Source organism: Saimiri boliviensis, chromosome 2 (assembly GCF_048565385.1).
Source record: "Saimiri boliviensis isolate mSaiBol1 chromosome 2, mSaiBol1.pri, whole genome shotgun sequence".
NCBI classification, from domain to species: Eukaryota; Metazoa; Chordata; class Mammalia; order Primates; family Cebidae; genus Saimiri; species Saimiri boliviensis.
In genome coordinates, this window is record NC_133450.1 from 171,630,778 (window position 1) to 171,657,207 (window position 26,430).

The 26,430-nt window shown below is 38.7% G+C and overlaps 1 protein-coding gene across 4 annotated transcripts in view; it reads left to right on the plus strand.

Moving 5' to 3' along the window:
- The window catches only part of ADAMTSL1 (ADAMTS like 1), a 982,413-nt gene that overhangs the window by 552,346 nt on the left and 403,637 nt on the right, over positions 1–26,430 (plus strand). For all 4 annotated transcript variants that reach the window (XM_074394894.1, XM_074394896.1, XM_074394895.1 and 1 more), the window contains one exon: positions 25,575–25,702. In XM_074394894.1, the coding sequence (XP_074250995.1) occupies positions 25,575–25,702 (128 nt within the window). The remainder of the gene's footprint in view (positions 1–25,574; positions 25,703–26,430) is intronic.

The following is a 26,430-nucleotide window of genomic DNA, read 5'->3' on the forward strand; positions in this document are numbered from 1 at the left end:
CTTTTGAAGAACACATTCACAAGTGTTCTTTGTTTTGGTTATAAAAATGTATTTTATCTCATGAAATAACTGTAACCTTTATTAGGATAAATACTGTAATTTCTGTGTTCGTATAGCCCCACCCCAAATTCTACCAATATATAGCTATGTGTAATGTCAGCACTTAGTAACTGCTTGTCAGAAGGCATAAATAATTCATTCTAATCTCTAAAATATTTTATTTGTAATTTTTGTAGTTCTTGGGCTGCTTTGCAATTATCTGTGCCATTGCCCATCTCCTACTTACCTTATACTTCTTTCTGTCCCACAAAGCTGTAGGGGACAGCAGAAGGAGTGCCTTGTTCCTCCTGCCTCTTTCAGAATGCCTGGTAATTCGATCTCAATAAATGTTGTTGAATGAATAAATAAATGGAAAAATAAGAATGACCTGGCAAGAAAAGGTGAAAACAGGGAAAAGTACAAGTAGAAAGGAACAATGTAAGCATTCATTTTACATGTGAAGCATTTCACTATTTCTGGTTTGGGTAAGACCAAGTCAACAACCCTAATAAATACAAAAGAGGAATATATTCTGTATCCCTTTCTCTGTCTCTCAAATGTACACAGCCACACACTGAACAACAATTAAACAACAACCCCTTTTGCTCTTGTTAATTAGAATGAATCATTTTGCATACGTCATACATTTTTAATCCACTTAGTTTTCAAAGATTTTTCCTTGTCCTCAGGAAGAAAATGATATTTACATTAGTCACAGTTTTATAAAACTTGAACGTACTTACAATAAACTCTCGTGTTAGCAGAGACAATGCTATGGATTCACTAAAACCCATTTCTTCTTACTTGGCACAGCCTGCTCTGTGACTGGATGGTGCTATGTAATTGAGTTCTTAACAGTGAAAAATAGTTAGAAGTAATATATGGCACTTTTTGGCCTGACTCCTCAGCTCTATGTGATCCACCAAGCATCAAACACTCTCTCTTTACCTGCCTGCTGGATACAGAGAATCCAGCAGGAAACTTCATGACTCTAAGGAATGGCAAAGCCACCAAATGAAAGTCTAGGTTCCTGAATGATTACACGGAGCACAGCCCCTCAGCACCACTCTCCTAGAATCAACTGTGAACATTCATTTGACTATGAGCAAGAAATAAACTTTGTTGTGTGAAAACCCTGAAATTTGGGGAAAGGTGTTGTTTGTTATATTGAGAACTTTTAAGAAATAACATATGCTTCAAATTTAGATGCTATGCATGCCGGTACTTACTCATAAGTAAGTACTAATACCATTTTCCATTTATTATATGGGAAAAGAGAACTAACAAGATGCCACATCATCCTAATGGTGGTTTAATCTTTGCGGTTTGCAATTTACTGCATGCCTAAAGTGTGATAAGTAGTTGGGGGTATGTGTCAGTACTACAGGGAGAATAGGAAAATGGGTCCATTTTTCAAACATAGAATCCAGAAGTGGGAGAAGGAGTGGTAGAAAATAAGGAAAGAAAACCAAAGAGGCAAGGCTGTGGTGAAACAGTTGGAATCTCCTGGGGCAGAGTGGGATCAAACAGTGAGACCAAGGACACAGAACCATACAGATTGCAGGCGAAGGCAAAGATAGCAGAAAAAGATGCTGAGAGCTGAAACCAGGGTGAAACACCACTGAAGCTGCTCCAAGGGCAGAATGTCAGAAAATCAGAGTGAACAATTCACAGGGAGGGGAACAGTCTCCCAAAGGCAAAGAAAACCACTGTTTTGTACAGTGGTTTATAAAGTAAAGCATACCTCTTGGATATACTTAGTCTCAATCACATTTCAACACATTTTGCTTAGAGGTGTCTGAGTGTCATGAAAGAACATTGGTTTAGGCCAGGCATGGTGGCTCACACCTGTAATCCCAGCACTTTGAGAGGCCAAGGAGTGTGAATCCCCTCAGGTCAGGAGTTCCAGACCAGCCTGGCCAACATGGTAAAACCCCGTCTCTACTAAAAAATACAAATATTAACTGGGCCTGGGGGAGGGCACCTGTAATTCCAGCTACTCAGGAGGCTGAGACAGGAGAATTACTTTAACCCAGGAGGTAGAGGTTGCGGTGAGCCAAGATTGTGCCATTGCACTCTAGCCTGGACAACAAAAGTGAAACTCCCTCTGAAAAAAAAAAAAAAAAAAAGAACAGTGATTTTAGAATGGAACTATCTGGGCAGCAGCACTGATTCCAGCTCCATGACCATGGCCTATTCACGTAATTCCCTTCAGATTCTGTCTGCTCATCCATGCTTTACCGCCCAGTGCACCCAACTCTCCAGGATGCTGCAATAGGCAAAGGCGCTATTAGATGTCAAGGGTTCCCGAAACTCCCAAGTACTATAACAATTCAGGTGATTACTCTCATTCAGGTGAAAATCATTTCTCTATCACCAACTGTCTATCCATGGGTAGTACCAGGCTCCAGTGGAAACAGACGAAGCCTCCATGAGAGAGTAAGATACAATCTCTACAGTGAAGAGCTTGGTATGTGTTAGACATGTTGTTGTCAAGAGTTTGGTTTTTTTTTTTTTTTTTTTTTTTTGGTTTTTTTTGTTTTGTTTTGTTTTTTTTCAAAAAAACTCTTATGTAGGCAACAGTTCTGTGATGGACATTATTATTTTCAATTTCCCCACAAGCTGGTTCATCTTCTAAATAACTGTCTGCACCTGCTTAGACAGTGTTTGTTTAACCCTTTTATCCCTGTGTAAATGTAAATCATGGCTTCCCATAGATTATGAATATGTTATTTCTAAATTATCAGTCACTATTTCTATTTTTATTGTTATCTTTTACTATTTTTAAGTTGTTTTTACTGTTTCTATAGTTCATAATATCAGTTTGTGCAACAACACGCTGGAACAATTTTTTAGTTAATATTCTTTAGGGAAAAACTATCCTCAAGATAAATTGTTATCTTTGTGAGAATTGCCATTATGTGTGACCAATATCTAGAGAGTTTTCATCTGCTCCACTGTCACTGGAGAATCTGCTGCCAGATTACAATCTGTATATAGTTTCTACTACATTGTGCTTTCTTTGCAACAACCAAAATCCATGCAAAAAACAAACATACTCTATTTGGAAGTACATTTCTGTCAGTGCAATTACTGTATGAGGTTGCATCTCCCATCCTCATTAGAATTATACTTAAAGTTCTTATATTAAAATAAATTAATTACAACGAGACCACAATGACTTTGTGTGTCAAAAGGAAGACAGTTGGAAGAAAGGGAACAGCAGAAAAATCACGTGCGTGAGCGTATGCAGTTTATAATGCAGGAGATTTATTCCACTTCTGAGGCAAGAAATTGCTGGACTCTAATAGTTTCACCACCTGTGAATTATTTGGGTGCACCTCATAAGCGGGTTCTTTCTTCTATTTGTTTAAAGAAATAAGTGGTATGTTTGCCAATTCTACACTACATTAATTTTCACGGAGTTTCCATTTTCATCTTCATTGCTTTTTCAGATTTTTTTCCAAAGCTTCTGCCATTCTCCAACTAAAGCTTTGGGTATTTTCCCCTTCAATTTTTGTCCAGGGACTTTCTCTAAGTCAATTCGGTTTGTTGGCATAAATGTTGGGATGAAAGAGTGTGATAACCTAAGACATCCTGACATAAATTCCAAGAGCACTAAAGAAATGAGACAGGAAATTGTGAGCAACCTATAATAAATTCAAACTGTCCAATAAAATAAATATACCTCACTTTGTTCCCATAGTAAGACATGGTAGGGTGTCTGATTTCTCAGCCTCCTTTGCTGGCTGTAATCTCAGTCACCATTTGAAGTCTGTAAGAGTATTGTTAGAATATTGTACTTCATGAATAGAACCAGAAATGAAAAAGGGTAATGGAAACAATAGGAACTCCTACTGTTCAGGTGTGCTTAAGTGAGATTTGGAGGGAACGTTTTCAGAACTAGCTGGTTCTTTTATTCTAGTTGTTATAACCATTTGTCACTGAGACCTAATATAATTTTCCTGATATACCACACACTTTTAGTTTTTATTTGGGGCTTGTAGCTGGTCTGAGATAACAAACATGCTTTGAAATTATTGTTATGAAGTTAATTGGCATTTAAGTTCCCAGCCCATAGATTCATAGCATTTTAGAATTAAAGGGAATCTTTGATGCATGCAGAATGTGACCTCGGTTCACTGGGATCTCTTTGAAGGCAGGGGTTTGGTTTTATTTTGTCCTGAATATCTTTGTATCTCTAGAACCGGACAAAGAGTTTGATATAGACAAAATGTTCGATGTGAGTTTGTTCTTTGAATCAATGAATTAATTGCCTATTCTAGCCCTTTCACTTTACAGATAATTTAATTTAAAACACAAATGTCTGTAAAGAGATTTGAGTCATATTTACCAGGAGCACCTAGGACATAGGATCCAGATACTGGAATCTGGTGCTGTTTCCTTTGAGTCTGTTCTTCTATTGCGTTCATTCTCCTGCTATTATACTGTATGGGCCCCTTAAGAACATTTAAATAACAGCCATCATGCTGGCTTTGGTAGAAAGGGATTGAAATGTTGAAATATCACATGCAGAAGGAACCAAGGATCAAATGAAGCTGCTGCAAAACAATCTTGAATTAAAACTCAAGGACCATTGTTGGCTTGTAAATATCGGGATGACCTGCAAGAACAGAGAACTAAGACCCTCAAAGCATGGCCCTTCCCTAGAGTTGTGTCAGACCAATAAGACTCATTGACCTTGCTTCCCTATTAATAAAAAATGTGGATAATTTGGTGATATATGTGTGAAAATAACTTCATATGGGATCTTGCATGTAGCAGATCTCCAAGAAGTGCTAGCTTTCTTCCCTCCCTCAGTACAAAAAGGCATCTTCATTGAGAGTCTGCTCTACATCAGGCGCTGTGCTAGATACTGGCTATGCTGTGTTGAACAAAACAGACATGTTCCTAAAGATGAGTCCTTCTATGTAGAATATCAGTAAGGATTTGGGACAGGGGTGAGGAAGACGGGAATTAATTGGCCAGTACTTTCCATCGGTTTTATGTTGCTGTCATGATACTATTTTCTTTAAACTGTATATTTGACTATTGCTGATGTAAGGTAGTTTCTGCCTAAAGAAATAGACACATTAATTCATTATTTATAGTGATTCAAGAAAGAATGTGTTAGAAAATCTCTAAATCTCTAAAGATTTATATTTAAGGTCATTTCTTTGACTTATGCCTTTTTTTCCCGAAATCCTCTTTTTTAGTAATAATGAAACCTAAGCTTAATGAGTATATTACTTTGCCTCTGTGTTTATTTGATACATAAACACCTGTCTTTTCCATCTAGAGCTATGCTAAAGTAGTAAAACCTTTAAACCCGTCCCTCATTCGGGGGGATAAAAGGCCAGTCAGCTGCATATAGAAGGCTAATGACAGTAGGTTTTCCTGCAAAAGGTTTGCTAACTTCAGTTTGCTGGTGCTGGGACTTTTATTAAGCAGGAATGTTTTGGCTACAGGCTCCAGGATCTTGATGTGAAGAAACTTGATCAGTGGGTTTTGCCCAATTGAGAGTTCTAGGTGATTTAAAGCAGTGATTCTCAGACTTTTGTATTTCATAGACTATTAAAATTTCAGAAAAAATAAGGCTGGTTGGCAAGTAGGTAGAAGGTATGGAAAATAGAGACAAAGTTTCTAATTTTTTGTTTTGTTGACTAAGGACATTAATAAAATAAACTTCTATCACCATAGTTTCATCAAAGAAATAATATTAGTTAAAACTAAAGAGAGCACTTGCTTCAATGTAAGAAGCACTTTATATATGCTGTATTAAGTTATCTAATTCTCATTAGAACCCTACGGAGGGAGTCATAACAATTTTCCATCTTGACAAGGAAACTGAGGCACAGAGAGTTTATGTAACATGCCTAAGATCACTCAGGAGGGGCAAGGTACAGATTTGAACAGAGGCAGGGTTCATTCATATCTCAACTACCCCATTTTCTTTCACCAGTACAAGAAATCAAAGGTCATTGGAAAAAGCCAAAAGTCCCAGGTACATGATTTCAGAAGAAAAAAATAACTAAACACATTTAGCTTTCTGGAAAACTAACCAATGTCCTTATTCTCTTTATTCTTTGTGTTAACACATACTTTGTCATGGATTGGCCTGCTCTCTGCCAGTCACTTTCTTGAAACACAAAGATGAACAAGACAGAGTCTTACTCCCCAGGAAAAGCTCACAGGCACTAAACAAAGTTTTAAAAAGATAATAGACCAAGCAGAGCATATGACGTTCTGTAGTAGCACAAAGAAGAAAACAAAGAATGGGAAGGATGCTGACATTTTCCTCTCTGAAGTGTCCCAGGCACTGTTCTAGCAGAGAATAACTCAATGGAAGTTCATCAGGCAGATCAAAGAGAGAAGAGGAGGCATCCCAGCAGAGGGACCTGCAAGGGGAAAGGTCCAAAAGAAGGAAAGGGAAGATAAGTTCAAGGAACAGTGAGTGAATCCCTATAGCTGGAACATAGCCAGATCATGCAGGGCATTGCAGGCCACATCCAGGAGCTGTGACCCAAGTTTTTGTTTTAGAAAGACAGCTGTGATGGCTACATAGAGTGGAAAGGCCTGGAGAAAAGAGGCCAAAAGTCGTAAGATTGTTACACCTCTCCTGGTGAGAAGCCACGATGGCAGTAGCAACTGCAGCAGCAGTAGTGACGACAAAGAGGAGTAAATGTCCAGCTGTAAGGCTTCATAGTTGCTGGTAGCAAAAACCTCGTGTGGGCCCTCTTTGCTGTACATCTTGAGGCCTCAGAAGCTCTTATAAAGTGCCAGCTGGATGCTAGGGTTCCTTCAGTCCCACTGTTTAACACAGAGCCAGAGCCTAGAACTAAGTAGGTGCTCAATAAATGTTTGCTGAACGAAGGTGTGAAAGAGTCAGTAATTTTATTCAAGGCCCCCCAGTTAAAATTTTTGACCTACAGTTAGGAATTATTTTTCCCAAACTATCAAAGGGCTTCGGGAGCAACACATGTATCTGTATCGTAAAAAGTTAAGAACTTTCTGTCACTCAGCAAAGTATGAATTCAGGCCCAGGCTTTCTGAAGAGACTGCCAAATTGTTGTAACTTAACCCTTTATTTATTCTCAGTGAACTTTTCAAAATAGTGGCTATTTCGGAAGGGCACTCCTGGCCTGGCCAGCACAGAGGCTCACACTTGTAGTCTCAGCACTTTGGGAGACCAACACAGGAGGATCGCTTGAGCCCAGGAGTTTGAGACCAGCCTGGGCAACATGGCAAAACCCAGTTTCTACAAAAAAAATGCAAAAATCAGCCAGGCAGGGTGGTGCGTGCCTATAGTCCCAGCTACTCTGGAGGCTGAGGTGGAAGGATTGCTTGAGCTGGAGAGATGGAGGCTATAGTGAGGCAAGATTGTGTGACTGCTCTCCAGCCAGAAAGTGAAACTTTGTCTAAAAAAAAAAAAGGGAGGCTGAGGCGGGTGGATCACGAGGTCGAGAGATCGAGACCAGCCTGGACAACATGGTGAAACCCCGTCTCTACTAAAAATACAAAAAATTAGCTGGGCATGGTGGTGCGTGCCTGTAATCCCAGCTCCTCAGGAGGCTGAGGCAGGAGAATTGCCTGAACCCAGGAGGCGGAGGTTGCGGTGAGCCGAGATCGCGCCATTGCACTCCAGCCTGGGTAACAAGAGCGAAACTCCATCTCAAAAAAAAAAAAAAAAAAAAAAAAGAAAAAGTGGGGGGAAATCTGTGTTTTTTGAAAGCTTTACTGCCTCATGTAACACAAAGCTCATAACATGGAGTCATTTTTGTGCCTTTGAGTGATTATTGTAGTCTGATGCTGTAGTATTTTCCCATGTGTGATCTTTATCCGTTTTCTCACCAGTGTCCTACTCCACTCTAGATTCATGTCACAATTACGAATCTTTCCGTGTGTTGCCAGCAAATCTCTTTGCCCTAATTCTTGCAGCTTTCCAAATTGTCTAATATGGGCTCCACATGTGAAGTTCCCTTTGAAAACAGCTAAAAAACGCCGGGAGAAGATGTAGCATTAAAAGTTTAAATGTATCTGCCCTATTAAATATTAATTTTGGTCTTCAGAAAATAATCAGCCTATATTTGAACTTCTTCAGTTTATCATTTTATACTAAAAGCATAATCTGAAAAAATAACTCCGAAGTTTTATTAAAGTGAATTAAATGTCACATAAATTCTTTATATTGCTTCTTTATTAATCAGATTGCTACGGTGTCAGATTTTTAACCAGGCATTGGAATCTCATGTGTATAGAATTTCTTTTCCTAATTATAAACAAACAGTCTCCACTGTGCATGTAGCTCTTTACACAGCATTAGTGCAAAATTGATATAGCCTGGCCTCACCTCATAAAGTAGATTTGCTTTGGAACAGCATCAAATGGGTATTTATGCTTTAAATCATAGGGTCCTTCTGACTTTCATTCTAATTTTGGATACTTACTCTTACTTTCCTTCCTCCTTCCCTGAAATTGACTGCAAACAGCATAAAAAATGTTTTTAGACTTAGCAAAAAGGGAAAAGAAGTTAATTTGTCTCCTCCTAGGTGTCAAGTACTGTGCTGTTTATGTACGTTATGTCTTACAAACCTGCCCACAACCCATTTTACCAATAAGAAAACTGAGTACCAAAACCTAAAAGGTGATACAAATGTCTCAGCTTCTCATGTATGTGTATTCAGTGCTTATAGCAAGCAAATCATATTGAAATATGCACACAGATTATTTTCCATGTTGTTTGAACTCCGTTTTTGGCCTTGGTTAGCAGGAGCCTCCCCAGTGTGCTGAGTGATTTCCACAGCTTCAGAACCAAGTTCACTGCAGTTCACAGCTCGTACCATATTTCATCAATCCTAAGATACACGTTTTTTTTTTTTTCTGATTCTAGAAACTTGAATGCATCTCATAATTATAGCAGCTATAGTTTAGTGGGTAGCATTTTTAAAAGGCTTCATAATGGTGTATGAAATAAGAATGTCACTTCAATCTATAGCATCTTAGGTTTGTTGCAATGCTGTATCAGAGTCTTTCCAATATCTAATCAATGGGAGCAAAGCTAGGCTTAAGATTCAGATGCAGAAACATGATTGTGGAACCCTCTCACTCCCTATCCTCTGATGTGGATTTTTCCTGCCTTTATTTACTCATCTCCCCTGATCTCAGGACCTGGAGAGAGTCTATATGTTGCTCTTACCTTAGATCTGTTCTGACCCCTACCAAGGTCAAAACTCTCTACCGAGGACCTCCTTTCTTCTTAATCTATGGGTGCCTGTTTTCCTATCTGGAAGCAAGTATACCATAGTTCGGTAGCTCCCATGTTTGGTCAGTAGCCAAATCAGCTGGACACTTGTTAAAATTATGAAGGTTCAGGCCCCTCCTACTTCAGTGAGTATAGACCTCTGCATATTATCAGCTTTCTAGGTAATTCTGATAAACACCAACGTTTGATAGCCACAGGAATCGTAGTTAAGAGATAGACTGCCTGGATTTCAACCCTGGTCCCACCAGTGTAACCTTTCTGTCATTTTCTGTGCCCCAGTTTCCTTGCCTGTAAAAAGGGGATCAACAATGGCATTTACCTCAAAGGATCACTCTGAAGTTTAATAAAGCAAGTCATGCAACATACTCAGCACAGTACCCCACGCAGGTAGCAGGAGCCCAATAAGCATCAGCAATTATTACTCTTTCCCTGGAAGGCTGAAATTCCCCTATCTCATTCCAGAAACGAACTTCTTGTCTTTCCTTGGATTCTCAGCAGCTGACAGTTTTCCCTTGTAGCTAGAGTCTTCCATGCAATCTCAAAGGGACGGAGAAGAAAGACCAAGATTGCTTTTGAATTTGTGGGATCTGGAGCCCATTGAAGCCAGTAAGTCCAAGATAGAGTAAAGATAAAAGCTGGTTCAAGAAAGTAATTCAGTGAACGCACTTACAAATGCTTGTCTAATTTAGGGTTCTCAACCTTCTTTTGCATAAACATCACCTCAAGAATTCCAAATAAAATATCTGGGTGACTGGCAGCCTCCACTTACCCCAACCCCCAACAAGAGATTCTGATATGGTTTGTCAGGGGAGAGGCCCAGATACTGGCAATTTTCCTAGGTAATTTGAATGTATAGACAGAGTTGACAATCGCTGATCTAACTGAATATTTAAAAGGTTCCAAAAACCTCTTAACTGTTAGAGGACATATCTCTTATCTTTGAAGATGCTTTATAAACGCCCCTCCTTCCTGTGAATATCAAAAACTTAGAAGCCCCTTGTCCCTAAAATAGGGACAACATACTGATTGCAGGAACTTCTGTAGTCTATCTGAATGTGCTTTGTGAATTGTAAGTATAGTGTGAGAGGAAGGGTTCTGATGCATAATGTGAAGATGGTCATCCTATCCTGTTACAAAGCATGCACAAAGATTCAGAAATCCTCCAGCCAACAGGATGTCATATAATCTGAAGTATAATCCATCATCCATTTGAATGTATAAAGTTTTCATTCAAAAACAGGAAAACCATGAACATGTTAAATCATTTTGTACAAAATATAAGAAATTAAAACCTTCCTGAGCCCAATTTGAAAGGACAAAATAAAACAGATACACTGAAAGCATTCAGTCTTCCGTACAGACTAGTCATGCCATCTTTTATTTTATTTATTTTGCTTTTTCTGCATGGCCATTGTGTGAGATTAAGTATTTGGTCATATTGCCCACTGCTCTCCTCAGAGATAGGAATTTAATTCTTATCTGAATGGCCAATTTACCCATCTGGATCCTTCTTACTTAATTGCATAAAGAGATCCTAAATTCCTCTCATCTGTTGAGGAAGCGATTGTAACCTGGCTTTCTCTCCTATCCTTTAACAGCAATTCTCAGTTCCCCCTTTGTCCTAAAATGCCCATAAATCTTCAGTGCCTCATAAGAGTATTATGTGAATTAAATGAGTATATGTAAGTACTTTGAAAACTGTAAAGCCTCAGTCATCTCGTGCTCAAAAGCCTTCACTGGCTCCAGCTGTCTGAAGTCTACTCAAGGACCAATTCCTCAGTGGGGATCCAAGGCTCTATCCCAAACCGTCATTCCTACCTTATGTTCAGCTGTTTTATCACATGTGTCCTGCACACTGAGAGCCATGCCACAGAGGAACTGGCCTGGCCAGAGCTGGAGGCAGCCTGGGGTGCCGCTTGTGTATCACATAGAAGACCACAACAAGGAGAGTCTGAATGAGGGAAGTAGCAGAGAGAGGAAACAGAAGGAAGCCACACAGCAGAAGTAGAACAGGTGGCACGGGCAATTGATTGGAGGGAGGCGGCGTGGTGTGGGGTGGCGGGGCGGGTAGGTGAAGGGCGTGAGGAGGAAGACAGAGGAGGCTGGAGAAAGGGGAAACGTTGTATGGCAATGTCTGTATGTTCATCACCGTGTTAGGGGGCAGGACTGCTAAAAGATTGGGGCTCCAAATATCGAGCTTGGTTTTGGATCTGCTGAGTTTAAAGTTATCAACAAGGCATCCAGGTAAGTGGAACTAGACTCCTGGATATTAAAGGAGATATAAATTTGTAATTCACCTGCAAGGAGAAGACAATTCAAATGGGGAAAGTGGAAAAGGTCAGTTGGAGCACAGAGAGAACAGGAGCCCAAAGAAAGAACCTTGAGGATGACAGCATTTGCTAGTCAAGATGAGTAAGAAAAGGCGGGGGACAGAACAGGGGAGAACTCGCTGCCAAGGAAGCCAGGGGAGCATATTCCGCAGCAAGATGGGAGGGAAGGTCGTAGGATGTGGTGAACTACAGGATGCTGATGAATTTCAGAGGAGCCACGTCAGCCAAGCGGTGAGCAGAAGCCAGATTACAAAGCACTAGAGAATTCGGGGGTATTGAGGAAGTGGGTGCAGTAAACATGGGTCAGTCTTTCAAGAAGCGTAGAACTGAAAGGAAGGGAGGCAGGAGACAGGTTAAACCTCACCACTGACAAAGTGGAGGGTCAAGGCAGGAAAGTACAAAGCTGGAGCTATGTGATAAAAGTGAGCTTGGTTTTAATAAAAGGAAGAGAAAGTGCTTTCGTCTTAATAGCTCAAGGAATGCTGATAGCAGCCGTGTGTGAAATTGATTTCTGGGGCCCAGCACCAGAGACAGAGAGGCTGTGAGGCAAATGGGGCAGTAAACCATGATTTAGCACCTTCACTTTCTCTGCTTATTACAAAACAGGCTTTAAAAAAGATGCCTGTGGTGCGCCTCAGCAATCTCGATATTGTCTGTGGCCAAGCTCCATTTTAATATATTCCTGAGGCATTTTAGTAATTCTAACACTGCTTGGGGCATTAATCTATTAGCTTTTCACATTGCTAAGTATGTTAATGCAATGTATTTAAATATTGTCTATTAAACAATATTGAATGATGCAGAAGAAAAAAACTCTTCTTGCTGAAAACAGAAAGGCGACAGGCTGAAAATGCTGACTCATTAAAACTGCAATTAAGCTTTATAAATTCTCAAAGTATTTGCTTCTACGTTGCAAGCATTGAGAGCCAGAGAGGGCTCACAAGAATCACAGAATCATGTCATGTTTCATGCACTATTAATAATAAACATTTAATAAGTGGTTTGCAAATGCCTCCTGAACATGATCATTTAATTTACAAATTGGAAGATGGTATTACTTCCCATATATACAATACCTGGGTGATATTTTTTAGTTTTAAATGCCAACAGTACATGGAATTTAGTCCACCCAAAAATGTAAATATTTCTGTTGAACTTGACTGGAAGATAGGAAGAGATGACTGTTATATTTGTTTCTAATCACCATTATTATTATTTTCCATTTTAATACAAGGAGAGCTGTACTATTTACAGATAATGATGACAAATTATAGTGGCCCAGGAAGGACAGGTTCTTTTAGAAAGTTACTTTAAATAAGGCACTTACCCTACAGTCTACTCTGGTCAAAATCTTAAAGAAAAAGTTGCAGGCTCTCATGTTTTTGAAATAAATACCTATTTAACTAGAGAATGCATGGCCTGATTGCTGTAGTTAGAACAAAAGCTATACTAAGACAATAGTAACTGACTCTCATTTATAATTGATAAAGGACTTAATACAGAGGAAAGTGTTTTTTAAAAAAACTCTCTATACAGTGTGGAAGCACAGTAACAAGAGTTTTTGTTTTGATACAAAACAAAGTATGGCAGGAAAAGTATTGATATCGCCCATTATAATACAAACATCACAGGAAGAAAAAAAAACATCATTCCTTAACACTTGGTTAGGAATTAAGTCAATACAGAAATCGAAAACCATCAGATAAAGCTAGGTTTTGTCTCATCATTGGGGAGGCTTATGCTTACAAGTATTTATTGCTTTACAAAGTATTAAAGAGTAAATGCTTATTAATAAAAAGTATAGAGTATAATTTAGCATTTCTTTTATTATTCAGAAGTCAGTTTAGGGTCTGCCATAGGTTCTGGATGCAGAAAATTGTATTAGTAAAGAAAGAAAGTCCTAACAGAGATTCTCTGTTTCAAGAGTTGCTTTGTAACAAAACAGTTCTTAGGATTGAAGCCGCAGGACAACCTCTACTTGTATTTCATTTAGTAATTGCACTGCACAATGTTTTTTCATATATTAGCAATTTTAGTTTTAAAAAAAAAAAACTGAGTTTTATAGAGCAAATGCTCATGTCCCATTTTACAAATTAGCAAATCAATTTGTAAATATGCTTAAATGAAATAGACTAATTTCGAATTCTAGGTATTTTTGTGGCTAGACGTGTCTTAGAAATTATCTAGCTGAAATTTCTTTCTGTGTAAGTGACTAACCTGAGGCACAGAAAACTAAGTTGCCTAAAATACCACAATGGCAAAGTCAAGATACAACAAAACACTACAGTGGCCAAATCCTGTTGTCTAGATTGTGTCCCTGTTTAGAAGTTTTTGCTATCAATATTATATATGTACACTCTGAAACATTTTAAAATTAAAAGTGCTCACCCAAAACTCAGCTGAACAGTAAACATCCATTAAACATTAAACCCTGTCTCAAGCCCTGTGTTAGACATTAGAGGTTAAGCTTAATATCACCTGGTCCCCAACTTCAATAGTACTTCAAGGACATCATATTGATATTTTGCCTCTATTAATTTCTTTTAACATCAGAGCTCTATTATTTGAATTGCAAGATTTATTTTTACAGAAAATCTGATGGAAATATATTCTCCTGAGTCCAAAACTCTGACTTTGAAATGTGGGTCAAGATTTGCTTCTATCAGGTTATTTTTCCTCATTAATTCTGCTCATTTTTACATCTTTCTGTGATCTATGGTTATCTACGTACCGTACTCGTTTTTACACTCATTAAAATATGATTTAATAGATATTCTTTACTTCTTTTTAATTGGTAGAGGGCTACGCTTTTAATTAGTCAGGACATCCTCACCTACGTCCCTTTATTCCCATTCCCAATGCTCCTCCTAATCCCAGCACACTCATCTTCAGAAGCACGGCTTCCAAGTGTTGCAGAAGGATGCCAATTGTTTACTTAGTGATGAGGGCCCTTTGGCAGCAGGCATCTAGGACTTGGATTAAGCTAGATTAAGCCAAGATGTGACAGGTTAATCATCTTTCAGCTTTACACATTTTGGGTAAATTTAGAGTTGGCATAAAAAGACATGTGAATAAGCAGAAAAATGATCCTTCTTTTTCCCCCGTGGCTCAGAATCATTTTTGTCCTCTTCTGTTCCCTGCTTATCTGCAGCTTCTGCATATATTTTTCCCTCTGTCTTTAGATAATTTGAATGTATATGGACAAGAGTGAAAGCTGACAGCTGTTATGGATTAGACATTCAACTGCAACTTGTCCTTGCCTGCTTTGTGTTCATCATTCATTTAACGAATATTCACTGAGACCAGTTACGTATCTGGTGTTCCACAAGGCACTGGGCATATTTGGAGGCATATTCATCTCTGTCACAGCTCTAAAGAAGCACACGGTCCACTTCTGGGGATAGATGTGTAAACAAGTAACTAACTATACTGGGTGGCTGAGAAATGCTAAAACAGCCATGTGAATCAAGTCCTAGCAATATGCTCAAAACACACAGGATGGCCGGGCACAGTGGATGACACCTGTAATCCCAGCACTTTGGGAGGCGGAGGCGGGCAGATCACCTGAGGTCAGGAGTTCCAGACCAGCCTGGCCAACATGGTGAACTCCTGTCTCTGCTAAAAATACAAAAATTAGCTGGGTGTGGTGGTGGGCGCCTGTAATCCCAGCTATTCAGGAGGCTGAGACAAGCGAATCGCTTGAACCCAGGAGGCGAAGGTGGCAGTGAGCCGAGATTGCAGCACTGCACTCTAGTCTGGGCAACAGAGCAAGACTCTGTCTCAAAAATAAAAATAAAAAATAAAAAACACAGGCCAAGCAGCAATTGATTCCACCTAGAGATTAGAGAAATTTTAACTAGAAGATGGCAGTGCTGTTAAAGCAGGAGCTATAAATTCTCTCTCTAGAAGTATGTTAACACATATATGCTCAAAATGTGGCATGGAGTTTCTGAGAGTTCACAGCTCACCTGAAATTTATTAGTATTACTAGGTCCCACCAGCTCTAGGCAGTGGAGCCATAGAAAGCCTTCTAGCAAGGAGTGAACAGTTGAGTTTTGTATTCTAGCAAGATAACTGGCACTGATAAAGAGGACAGATTGGTGGGAAGAGAGGCTGGAGGTCAAAAACACCAGATGGGAAATTGATTGCAAAGTGCCAGCCATAAATGGTAGAACCAGAATTAAATCGGCAAAAGCAAGATTGGATGGGCTGAGAATGGACGAGAGAGGCATTTCAGAAATGGAATTGAAAAGACTTGATGTCTGATTAATTATAAATGATGTTCAGTGGTTAAATATTTTGTTGTTATCTTTATCTTACCCACTACACTGTAAATCCTCTAAAGGTGTTGCTGACTCAAGTAAAACTTAGGAAATGAACAGAAATGAAACTTCACATTCATGTGAAAGCAACAGGTCCTTCTAAAAGCCAAGAAGCAGAGGACTATGGGGTAGGGTAGTGACTTCTGAGGGTAATCACTGCTTATAGACACAAAATCAAATAAGGAGCTGTTGAAAATAGTAAACCTGAGCGACGCAGTGATTAACTTATTGGTTGCCATCTCTACCTTACATGGTTTCCTAGTGCCAGTGCATCTCCTGGATTGCTAAGAAACCAGGTGGGTTTACTTTACATTCATAATAGAGAAGCATGATGAGCACCTCAAAATCACCTACTGCCAAAACGGCAAAATTTGCCAAACTCTTCCAAGTATCCAAGCTGCTGCCTGTAGCTACAGCTTCAGGTTAAACTAAAGGAAAATGTTATCATTGAAGGGACAAAGATGGTAATTGAGAGAGCTACTGCTTTTTAGAACAAAGACATCTAAGTCGCAGGTGCAGAGTTTTTGATGGAATTCATCTCCTAGTGTGTGTATGAAGGCAGGGGAGTGATACATATCTGAGCTGGAGAACAGAAGAAGATCCCTGAAATTGAAATCACTCGGCAATTTTAAGTAACTAGGTATTTCTCATGCTCTTCCTTTCTCCCTGAACTTATGCTTACTCTGTGCCCCTTATTGAGAGAGAAATGACAAATACATAAAGATTTTAAAAATGAACTTCCAAAGCATTTTGTCATTGATGAAATATTAGTTGAAATCTCACATTTTCTTCAAATAATTCTTAATAATTATTTCAATAACTGTAGATAACTCAAAAATAGAAAGCAACACCCCTGCCTTCAAAGGGCTTCCAGTCTAATTGGAGAGAGAATTGTTATACAGAATGATAATCCCAAAGAACTACAAAGTCTTGTTTTAATTTATTCTGTACTGATTCTTCATAAATTGATGCTACATAACGGGACATCAAGTAAATGCAGGTTAAGTCAAATATTGCAATACTAAGAGTTTATTCTTCTATTTTTTCTGAGTAAAGAGAACTGAACTTAAGAAAAGTAGGCAAGAATGTAAAAAAGAAGAAATCATGATATTAAGCCAGAAAATGTTTTAAAGTTCAATGCCACACATCCTACAATCTCTGGATGGCATTTAAGAGAGAAAGCATCCAATCATGAGTATAGGGATAGAACCTAAATCACATCCAGCGTCCCGTGGAGCTTCATTCAGAACTATTACACATTTTTTTTCTTGGCTCAGACGGCATAACAGTCAACTAAAGCAGACAGAAAATTCTACTAAAATCAAAAGCTGACTTGCCTGAGATTGACATGAAGTTAACTAGTCATTTCTTGCAACTTCCTGGTTATCAGTTATAATCTGGGTTTTTTGCCCCAAACCCTAAGCCCTATTAATCTATTAACATTCCAGTTTCCTCAGCAAATCACAAAATGAGACTTTTCTCCAGCAGGAATTCTTTCTCTATGATTCCAAACCCCAACATGTGCTCTCCAGAGCCTCAGATGTTTCCTTAGTTCTACAGATGTTTTGTAAATTCATTTCAGCTAAATTTGCCAGCACTGCAGAAAGTATCTATGGCTGATTGGAGTCACAGTTTGGACGGAGCTCGAGTTAGATTAGTTGGAAATGAAAACTAAAACTTCTAACTGGCTCTCCAGGATGTCAGGAATTCACAAAAAGAGCAGAGAAGGAATTTCGTTTGAGGGGGTGTTTCAAACATGCCTGTTTTGGGGGAGTGGAGGGTGTGGAAGCCCTGGGGGCTGATTCTTCACTGTTTTCCTTGGTGTTGGGCCTACATGTCATTTTCCACTGGAGATTTGTTTTCTAAGTATAGGAAAAAGAAAACAACAACAACAACAGCAACCAGGAACAGTTGCTTCATTTTTAGAACTCCAGGTAAAATGGAGTTTCACTAATGTTTCACACCTGAACTGAAATAGTATCAGGATTTAGAATATCCCTATGGTGCATGGGCCAGGAAGATGATGACTTCCTTCAAAAACATGAAATAAATGCATTTTTGAAATGACTATAGTTTCTACAGGATACAGTTCTCCTGTTTTCTAATTTTTCTTTGTAAAATACATGAAATTACCAGCCTCAGCCTTCTGCTCCTAACTGAGCACTCTCCTGGTCTAGAAGTTCAGCTATTACAGTCGCTATTACAAAGCAAATTATTATCATGGAAAAAGTGAACCAGACTGGCAGGCTATTTCTAGTAGAAAATCTCCTTAAGTCTTCCAAATTAAAAGGGTTTGAAATCTCTATCAGAAAAAAATACATTATAATATTTATATTAGTATTCTACCAGTCTTATGACAAAGCAGTTATAGTGTTTCCATTTGCTAAATTTGTACTTTTAAAGTAATAGAAACTGACAGTGATCAAATATTTTATCTGTGCCTTCTCTTGAGATAAGCTGATTCAAAATATTCGATGGTCTATCGAAAATTTCCTGAATATTAACCTTTGTTCATATCAGCAATTATTGATTTTAATTCAACTGGCTGTGAAATTGTGTTCTATTGGGGCTTTCCAAAATGCCCAGAGGTTTCTCAGCAGTTTTCTCGATGAGCTATAATCCAGCCTTGACCTTGGATAGAATACAAAATAAAATCAAGTTACCACAGTTCTGAAATGAAAACCTTACTGAAGTATTTGACATTGAACAGAGTCAGATTTTTGTTTCCTAAAAAGTGATGAAGCTGTCTTAATTTCATCTCCAAATTGTTATCCCAGCTTGAGATGGAATTCTGAGAACAAAATAATTTTTAAAAAGAAAAGCAACAGCATTCGTTGTCATTTTGTACTAAATTTACATACTGATAAATATTGTTTGGAAAGGAAAGGAAGATCAAAATATGAAGCTAGGCAGAAAAAAAATGATATAAACATAAAACCTGGCTTTACCAGATATTGGCTATGTGGCATGAGTGTGTGTGTGCGTGCATTTACAGCATGGTGGAGGGACAGGGAGAGAGAAAATAATTGGCACTAATAGGCCAGAAACTATGCTAGGTACTTCGAATGTGTTCTCTCTCTTAATCACCCTATTAGAAGAGGTATCAATGTTCCCATTTTTCTTTTTTTTTTTTTTTTTGTTTGTTTGTTTGTTTTTGAGATGGACTTTCACTCTTGTTGCCCAGGCTGGAGTGCAATGGTGTGACCTCGGCTCACTGCAGCCTTTGCCTCCTGGGTTCAAGCGACTCTCATGCCTCAGCCTCCCTCCCAACCAGGTGGGGTTACAGGCATGCGCCAATACACCTGGCTAATTTTTTGTAGTTTTGGTAGAGACAGGGTTTCACCATGTTGGTCAGGCTGGACTCCAACTTCTGACCTCAGGTGATCCGCCTGCCTCAGCCTCCCAAAGTGCTAGGATTACAGACATGAGCCACCACACCCGGCCAATGTTCCCATTTTACACATGAAGAAACTCTGGCTTAATGAGATCTGACAACATATCTAAGTCGAGTTTACCAGTATATGACTAGGAAAGTCTGTCTCACTACAAAGTCTGTACTCTTTCTCCTGCAGCATGATACAGGTTTTGCAACCTCACAGCCTCAATTTTCTTATTTGTAAAATAGGGGGAAAAAATTCCCACCTGACCTGGCTTATAGTGAGGATTAAATACAATCTTTTTTTAAATCCTGGCATGCTTCCTGGCATGTAGGTACTTAAGAAATCCCAGTATTGCCTCACCGTCAACTTTTCAGACTCAGGTGCAGTTAGGTGCCTTAGCAGGAATGTGCAAAAGTGCACCCAAATGTGTGCATAGATGCCGAGAAAGCAAAAGGGAGACAGGTACCCAAAAGTCCTCCCTTGGCCTGTACTGCTTTTACACGCTGTTACGGAATTGACTTTTCTCTTCAGTAGCAAGGGACAGGCTTCATGCAGTGGCCTCTGAAAGACCATGCACTGTGTCACTGGCAGTTCATCATATCTCCCAAAAGTGCAGCTGTGATAAGAACCAGATGATCCAAATTTCCTAAGCAAAGCCAGCAGCAAATATCATCTGGGAAGGCGCATGCCTCAGTCTCCACACACCATGCTCTTTAAGAAAGTACATCAAAAAGCTAATGGACTTTTACAAGAGCCCAGTTACTGCTTAATGTCTGTGAGCTCTCAGGAGCAGGGAATCACAACCCCTACCACGTACAGTTGGCGGCAGAACTAGTATTCCAGGTTGTTAAAGAAACCAAGGATTAGATAAGATTTATGGAGACCTGATGTGGGTAGGGCAGCTGAAAATGGAATCTGCAGATTTGTTTCCGAAGCTTCAGACATGGCCAGGATGTTTCTGTGTATAGATTGCTCCACTTGGCATGGGCAGACCACAGGAAAAATGGTTCTCTCATCATTGGAGGAGTTGCCCCTCTTTTTAATATACAAGTGTGTGACATCCCTTTGATTCAGTCACATACACAGCTCTAGATAGCTTAAGCTAAATGCTGTCTGTTTGGAAGAGGAAACCAGAGGTTCAGGTACCTTCTTGATGATCTTAAAATTGTAAGTGCCGCTCTTTGCCTTGTCACATAGTCTATTTTGTTGCTTTGGAGGATCTGTTGACATCTTGAAAACACTTCTCTTTGATTATAACTTCAGCTGTTATATGACTTCAATTTTACGAAAAACTATCAAGCATTTCCTCAGCACCTACATTTTTTTCATTTAATTTTATATAGCTTGACCTCTTGTTATAACATTTGGAAAAATACTTTCCAAATACCTTGTATATGTGTGTCTCTGAGCAAAGACAACTCTAGTCTTTTACTGCTAACTTCTGCTTCATCTTATATCTTTCATGTTTCAAATTGATAACCTGTCCAGGTTCCAATGAAAGAGGCTATGGATAAGTGGTACACAGAGGTCATTCTAAGGTGGAGTATCTATTGGGCAGTGAGCTGCAGGGAAATAGAGCTTCATGTGGTTACTCAAATTGTTTAACTACTTGTAGCTGTCAGCCTTGGAGCTGTTCACCTGAGACCTTGTTCCTGCAATTGGCCCCGTAATCAACCACAAAACTATCAGATGTAAACCACGTTTAGATAAGCCAGTAATGGCAAGAAAATGACACCATTCAGGGGTTGATGGATGTAGGAGAGCTCTTCTAGTATTTGTAGGAGGCATGTAATGATCTGTGACCACAATCTGTATTCCATGCAATTGGCATTCACTGAGGCTAAGAACGTCTTGACTGGCCAACAACAATGGGTCAATGGAATTGGGAGATTGATTGCTGAGTTTCTGACGAGACAGCAGTTAATTTTGGAGTCTTAATCAACACTACATTTAAGGTCAATATGTAGCACCAGAGATCTAAAAGTGGCTGAGCTGTTTGTAAATTGAATAACTCAAGAGGTATAGTCAATTTTTGTAAAATTATAGAGCCCAAACTCAGGCACTTCTGTCAGTGTTCACTGGATTTCTCAAATGCTAGATCAAAACAGCTGCCAAATGTCTATTCTCACTCATCCAATGCCTATAAAGTAAAATAGTTGCTAAAATAAGAAAAGGCTTTGTAACAGCTTTCCCCTCAAGTTAATATGAGATGCAGTTTGGAGTTTTTATCATAAATCTCCTACTGGTGAAACATTGCCTTACATAAAGAACTTAATGGTTGTTTTTTCTTTGTCATTGATATTAATAAAGACTATCATCTCACAAGACATTGCTGCTGAAATTTCCAGCAGTGGGGTCAGGGATAATCTCTTGATCACTGTGTTCAATAGCATCCATGACCTTTCTTTTGAGACATTGAATTAAAATATTAAATTTAATTCAAGACAATGAATTAAAAAATTGGTGTGATGAAAATTGAATTGAAAAACATTGGCTGGCCTGTATAGAAAAGCTTAGATTTTTAATTTCAGAAGCAATCAGCATTACATTTAGGGAACCCGTTATCTACTCTTTAATTTTCTTCTGCCTCCATTTCCCCTGCTAGAAGCAATTCAAAGTTTACACTTTAGAAAATTGCTACTGTAAAGTAAAAAGGACTGTACATTCAAAAGTAAAAGAGAAATGGGGCCAAGCATGATGGCTCATGCCTGTAATGCCAGCATTTTGGGAGGCCAAGGTGGGTGGATAGCTTGAGCTCAAGAGTTCAAGACCAGCATGGGCAACATGGCAAAACCTCATCTCTATGAAAAATATAAAACTTAGCCTGGTATGGTGGCAAGCACCTGTAGTCCCAACTACAGGGAGGCCAAAGTGGGTGGATCCCTTGAGCACAGGAGGTCAAGGCTGCAGTGATCATGTCACTGCACTCCAGCCTCAGCAACAAAACAGAACACTATCTCAAAAAAAAAGGGTGGGGGAAAGCAAAATAAGCATGTGTTCCTACCAGGGCAGACACAAAATTTGTGTATATAGAAGAAAGTCTTAAAAACTGCAATAAACAAATACTTCTAGATTTTCAATGCCCAGAAAGGCATCTCTAAAAAACCATTTCTGGTTTTACATGTAAATATCTGGCACAGTTAAAAGAAAAATCACTTTCTCCAACATTAAACATGGATTCCATTGAAATGAATTATGTTTATTGTACTTGTTAAAAGAAAAATTGGAGTTTGTTCCACTTTGTGAAATAGACCTGTGACTTGCTTCTGGGTTTGCATGAAATCTCATTCAGAGACATCATGGGCACTTCATATGTGTACTTGGGTTGAAATGTGTAATATGGATGAGATGATAAGATGTTTAGCAGTGGAAGCTCACCGTTGAAGCTTTTAGTACTTCTTCAGACGGCACATGAAAAATATCAAGAAACTTTAACACAGAGTTTGAAACAACTTGTTTTCCTAGAAAAACAAAATTACAACCATACGTTATTTACCAAACATCTTACCCAGATGACATCCAGAGGGAAACTCCCCAAGGATTTGGCATTCTGAAGTTCTTATCTCATATGAAAATGAAGTTTGCATGTGAATGCTGCATGTGGGATTTTGTTTTGTTTTGTTTTTGCAGTTGTAGTAATGGATAGCATCAAAGTTTGTAATCACTCATTTCACTCATTTCAATTACTGCATGAATCCTAACATTTGTGATAACGGTTTCATCAAAGTCATTTTGAATTTGAGTAAAATGAGAGAAAAATTGCACAAATATATATTTGTCACACAAATAGAAACTGCTTCAGGAAAATACTGCATCTCTCAGAAGTCAGCAATCCTATCTTCTATTCACATGCAGCAAACGAAGTTAGAAGATAGACGTACAATTTTAAAAATCTGAAGGATGAATTTTTTGGGCTATGGAGAAGAAATTTGGGTATTTATATAACACTGGCAAAGAGTCTTTTCTCTCTCACTGTTTAAGTCCGGAAAACAGAGTACCCCATAACGCAGTGATTAAGGATTGATTTTAATAATCTTAAAAACCAGGCTTTGAGCTCAATATATACTTCCTTTCAAAAGTACCAATTTTGGGGTTACCAATGGGGCTCTGTTAACCATGCTTTGCCACATTTTATAGGAACATAAAACTGCTGGCAGATTACATCACCAGGCAGATGCAATATGACAAGAAGCTGCAAGGTCCTACTGTGGAAAAGTCAGGAATTTTAGGAAGATGATACCTTACAAGCATGGTGTCTCAACTAATCTCAACAGCAGAAACCCTGGTGCCTTACCAGTGCACCTCCTGTAAATTTTCAGAGCCCATATATGTTTATATGTGATATTAATAAAAAGTGATAAATAATGTTAAATAATAATAGCAACAAATACTTACACAATATTGTGTTTACTGTTTAGGACCTATGTACTTTTAAAGACATTAGGTGTATTTTTTGTGTGTGGTAGTGAAATGTATTAACACAAAAGCTACCATTTTAGCCATTTTTAAGTATATAGTTCAGAGACATTAAATATATTCACCTTATTTTGCCATCGTCACTACCATCCATCTCCAGAACTTTTCGTCTTCCCTAACTGAAATTCTGTATCCATAAAACAACTCCCCATTCCCCTCTCTCCCAGTGCCCCCATTCTATTTTCTGTGTCTATGAATTTGACTATTATACGTACCTCAATAAGTGGAATCATGCAATATTTGTTATTTTGTGTCTGACTTATGTCACTTAGTGTAATGACTTTAAGTTTCATTCATGTTGAACCTGCACCTGAATTTTCCTCCTTTTTAAGACTGAGTAGTATTCCATTGTAGATATATACCACATTTTGTTTACATATTCATCCACTCATGGACGTTTGAGTTATTTCCACTTTATGTGCTTTTTATGTATCAACTCTTTCACTGCTCACAGAGATCCGTGGATTCATTCATTTTCATAGTATCTTTATTAGCTCCATTTTATGATAAGAAAACTGAAGCATATGAGATTATGTATGTATCCAAGTTTATATAACTAGGAAGCTCTGAAATCAGTATTCCATTGCAGGCTGAGTAGATCCACCCTTCTTGCTCCTAATCACTATGCTATCTCATCTCCCTTTCAAATGATTCAGGAACCTAAGTATAGCATGTACCAGTTAGAAAACCATCTGTATAACATCCTGAGGCCAGGTTTCTGACTTAATTTGTACAGTTTTAAAAGTTCAAAGGAGTAGTCAATTTAACAACCAAACCCCACAGCAACTGATTTATGAAGGATCCCATTACTACAAAATAAAAATCAGTGCTCCACTCTGGCATTAGTTCTTAGTGGGCTAAGTTCATTTTGCTAATCTTCCTATATAATGTGTGTGCGTGTGTGTGTGTGTGTGTGCGTGTGTGTGCGCGCGCAGGTGCGCGTACACAGTAGCATGGTTGCAACGTTACCCCCACTTTGTAAAAAGGAAAATTGGGGCATAGGAAGGTAGTAAGTTACTTGTTCAAGGACTCATAATAAAAAACAGAACCGGTACCTAAACTCAAATAATATGTAACTCCAGAGCCTGTTCTTTTAACTAGCAAAAATTTTATCTTTTTCTTGAATTTGAGGTATAGCATTGAGACCTTTACATAACCACAAGTATCCTTACGGTAGATGGAAATTTTCCTAGGAAGTCTGTAAGGAACCAGCAGATTTGTCAAGGAGGAATCCCTGAATTACTAAAGTTACTTTGTATAGTTATTCCAATGAACAAATCTGAAAACTAGGAATAAAATTGCTTTATTAAAAAATTGTCAATGGTATAAAATATTGTTAGATTTTGGGAAGCAGTGTTGGTATGCACAGGCCAAGCTTCTCAGGCAGAAACACCTCTGAGAGCAGCTTCTTTCTTTTCATAGAGATGAAGAGTACACTCATGAACCCTGAGCAAAATTGTGACTTCAGTGCAATTGATTTTCTTCTAACACAAATTCCTGTTTCTGGCTTCCTTTTCCATTTGTTACATTTGTACAATCTCCTGCCCACTTCAGTCATTACCCAGGTCCCTTAAATTCAAATATTCCTCTCCCTGAACATACAGACATTAGGAAATGAAAAAGAATCTGAGAATCTGATGCACCTTTCATTCCTAGCACATATACACAGCCACCATGTTCACATGTACAGGCCGGTCATATTTTAGGACACATGTTTCCGGGTTCCATGGGGATATGGTGCTGACCATTCTTTCGTTTCTCACAGAGTTCCAGGACAGCACGCTCCGAGGAGGACCGGGACGGCCTATGGGATGCCTGGGGCCCATGGAGTGAGTGCTCACGCACCTGCGGGGGAGGGGCCTCCTACTCCCTGAGACGCTGCCTGAGCAGCAAGTAAGTCCTGCACCTGCTGGGGGTCTTTGTGAGAACCAGAGGTAGCAGATTTGAGGCATACTTTCGTGGTTGGGTTTATGGAGAACATTCTGTTGCTCACAGATCCAGATAAAAGAATGAAAGGAACATACAAATAATTAAATTTGTGTTCTTATGTATTTTTATTTGCGTTCTTATGTCCATCTCCAGCTAGGTATTTAAAAAACTCTTATCATATTATAAGCAATAGAGAACTTAACCTTCTTTGCCAAGCAAATGTTATCCATCTCGTGCTAGGACTGGAAGGAGAATTTATTGTTAGAAATGGTTCTGGAATTATTAGCGCTATAATATATTGTACGATATTGGTATTGTAGCATATTGGATTTAACTGGATTTTTAGTATTACCGAGTACTTTGTGAATGAATATTGGCTTAGTTTTGTAGATGCTCTAATAGCTAGAAGTTTCTTAAGGTCATTCAGTTCAATGAGTCATGAATTTTGAATATAAGGAAGTTTGGAAAAATAGCAGTTTCAGTGGGAATTGGGTCAGGAATAGTGAGAGGGATGAGGAAGGTAGGCGTGGGAGCGGCTAATGCATCTAAGCTAAAAGGAAAGGACCTGAGGCCTTAGAATGGAATTTTTTACATAGAATAATAATAATTTGAAACTCCTTCTTGAACTGTGTGGTCTATGACTAGATCTGTCTCCAAACTATAAAATATAAAGTACCATGGGAACATTTTTA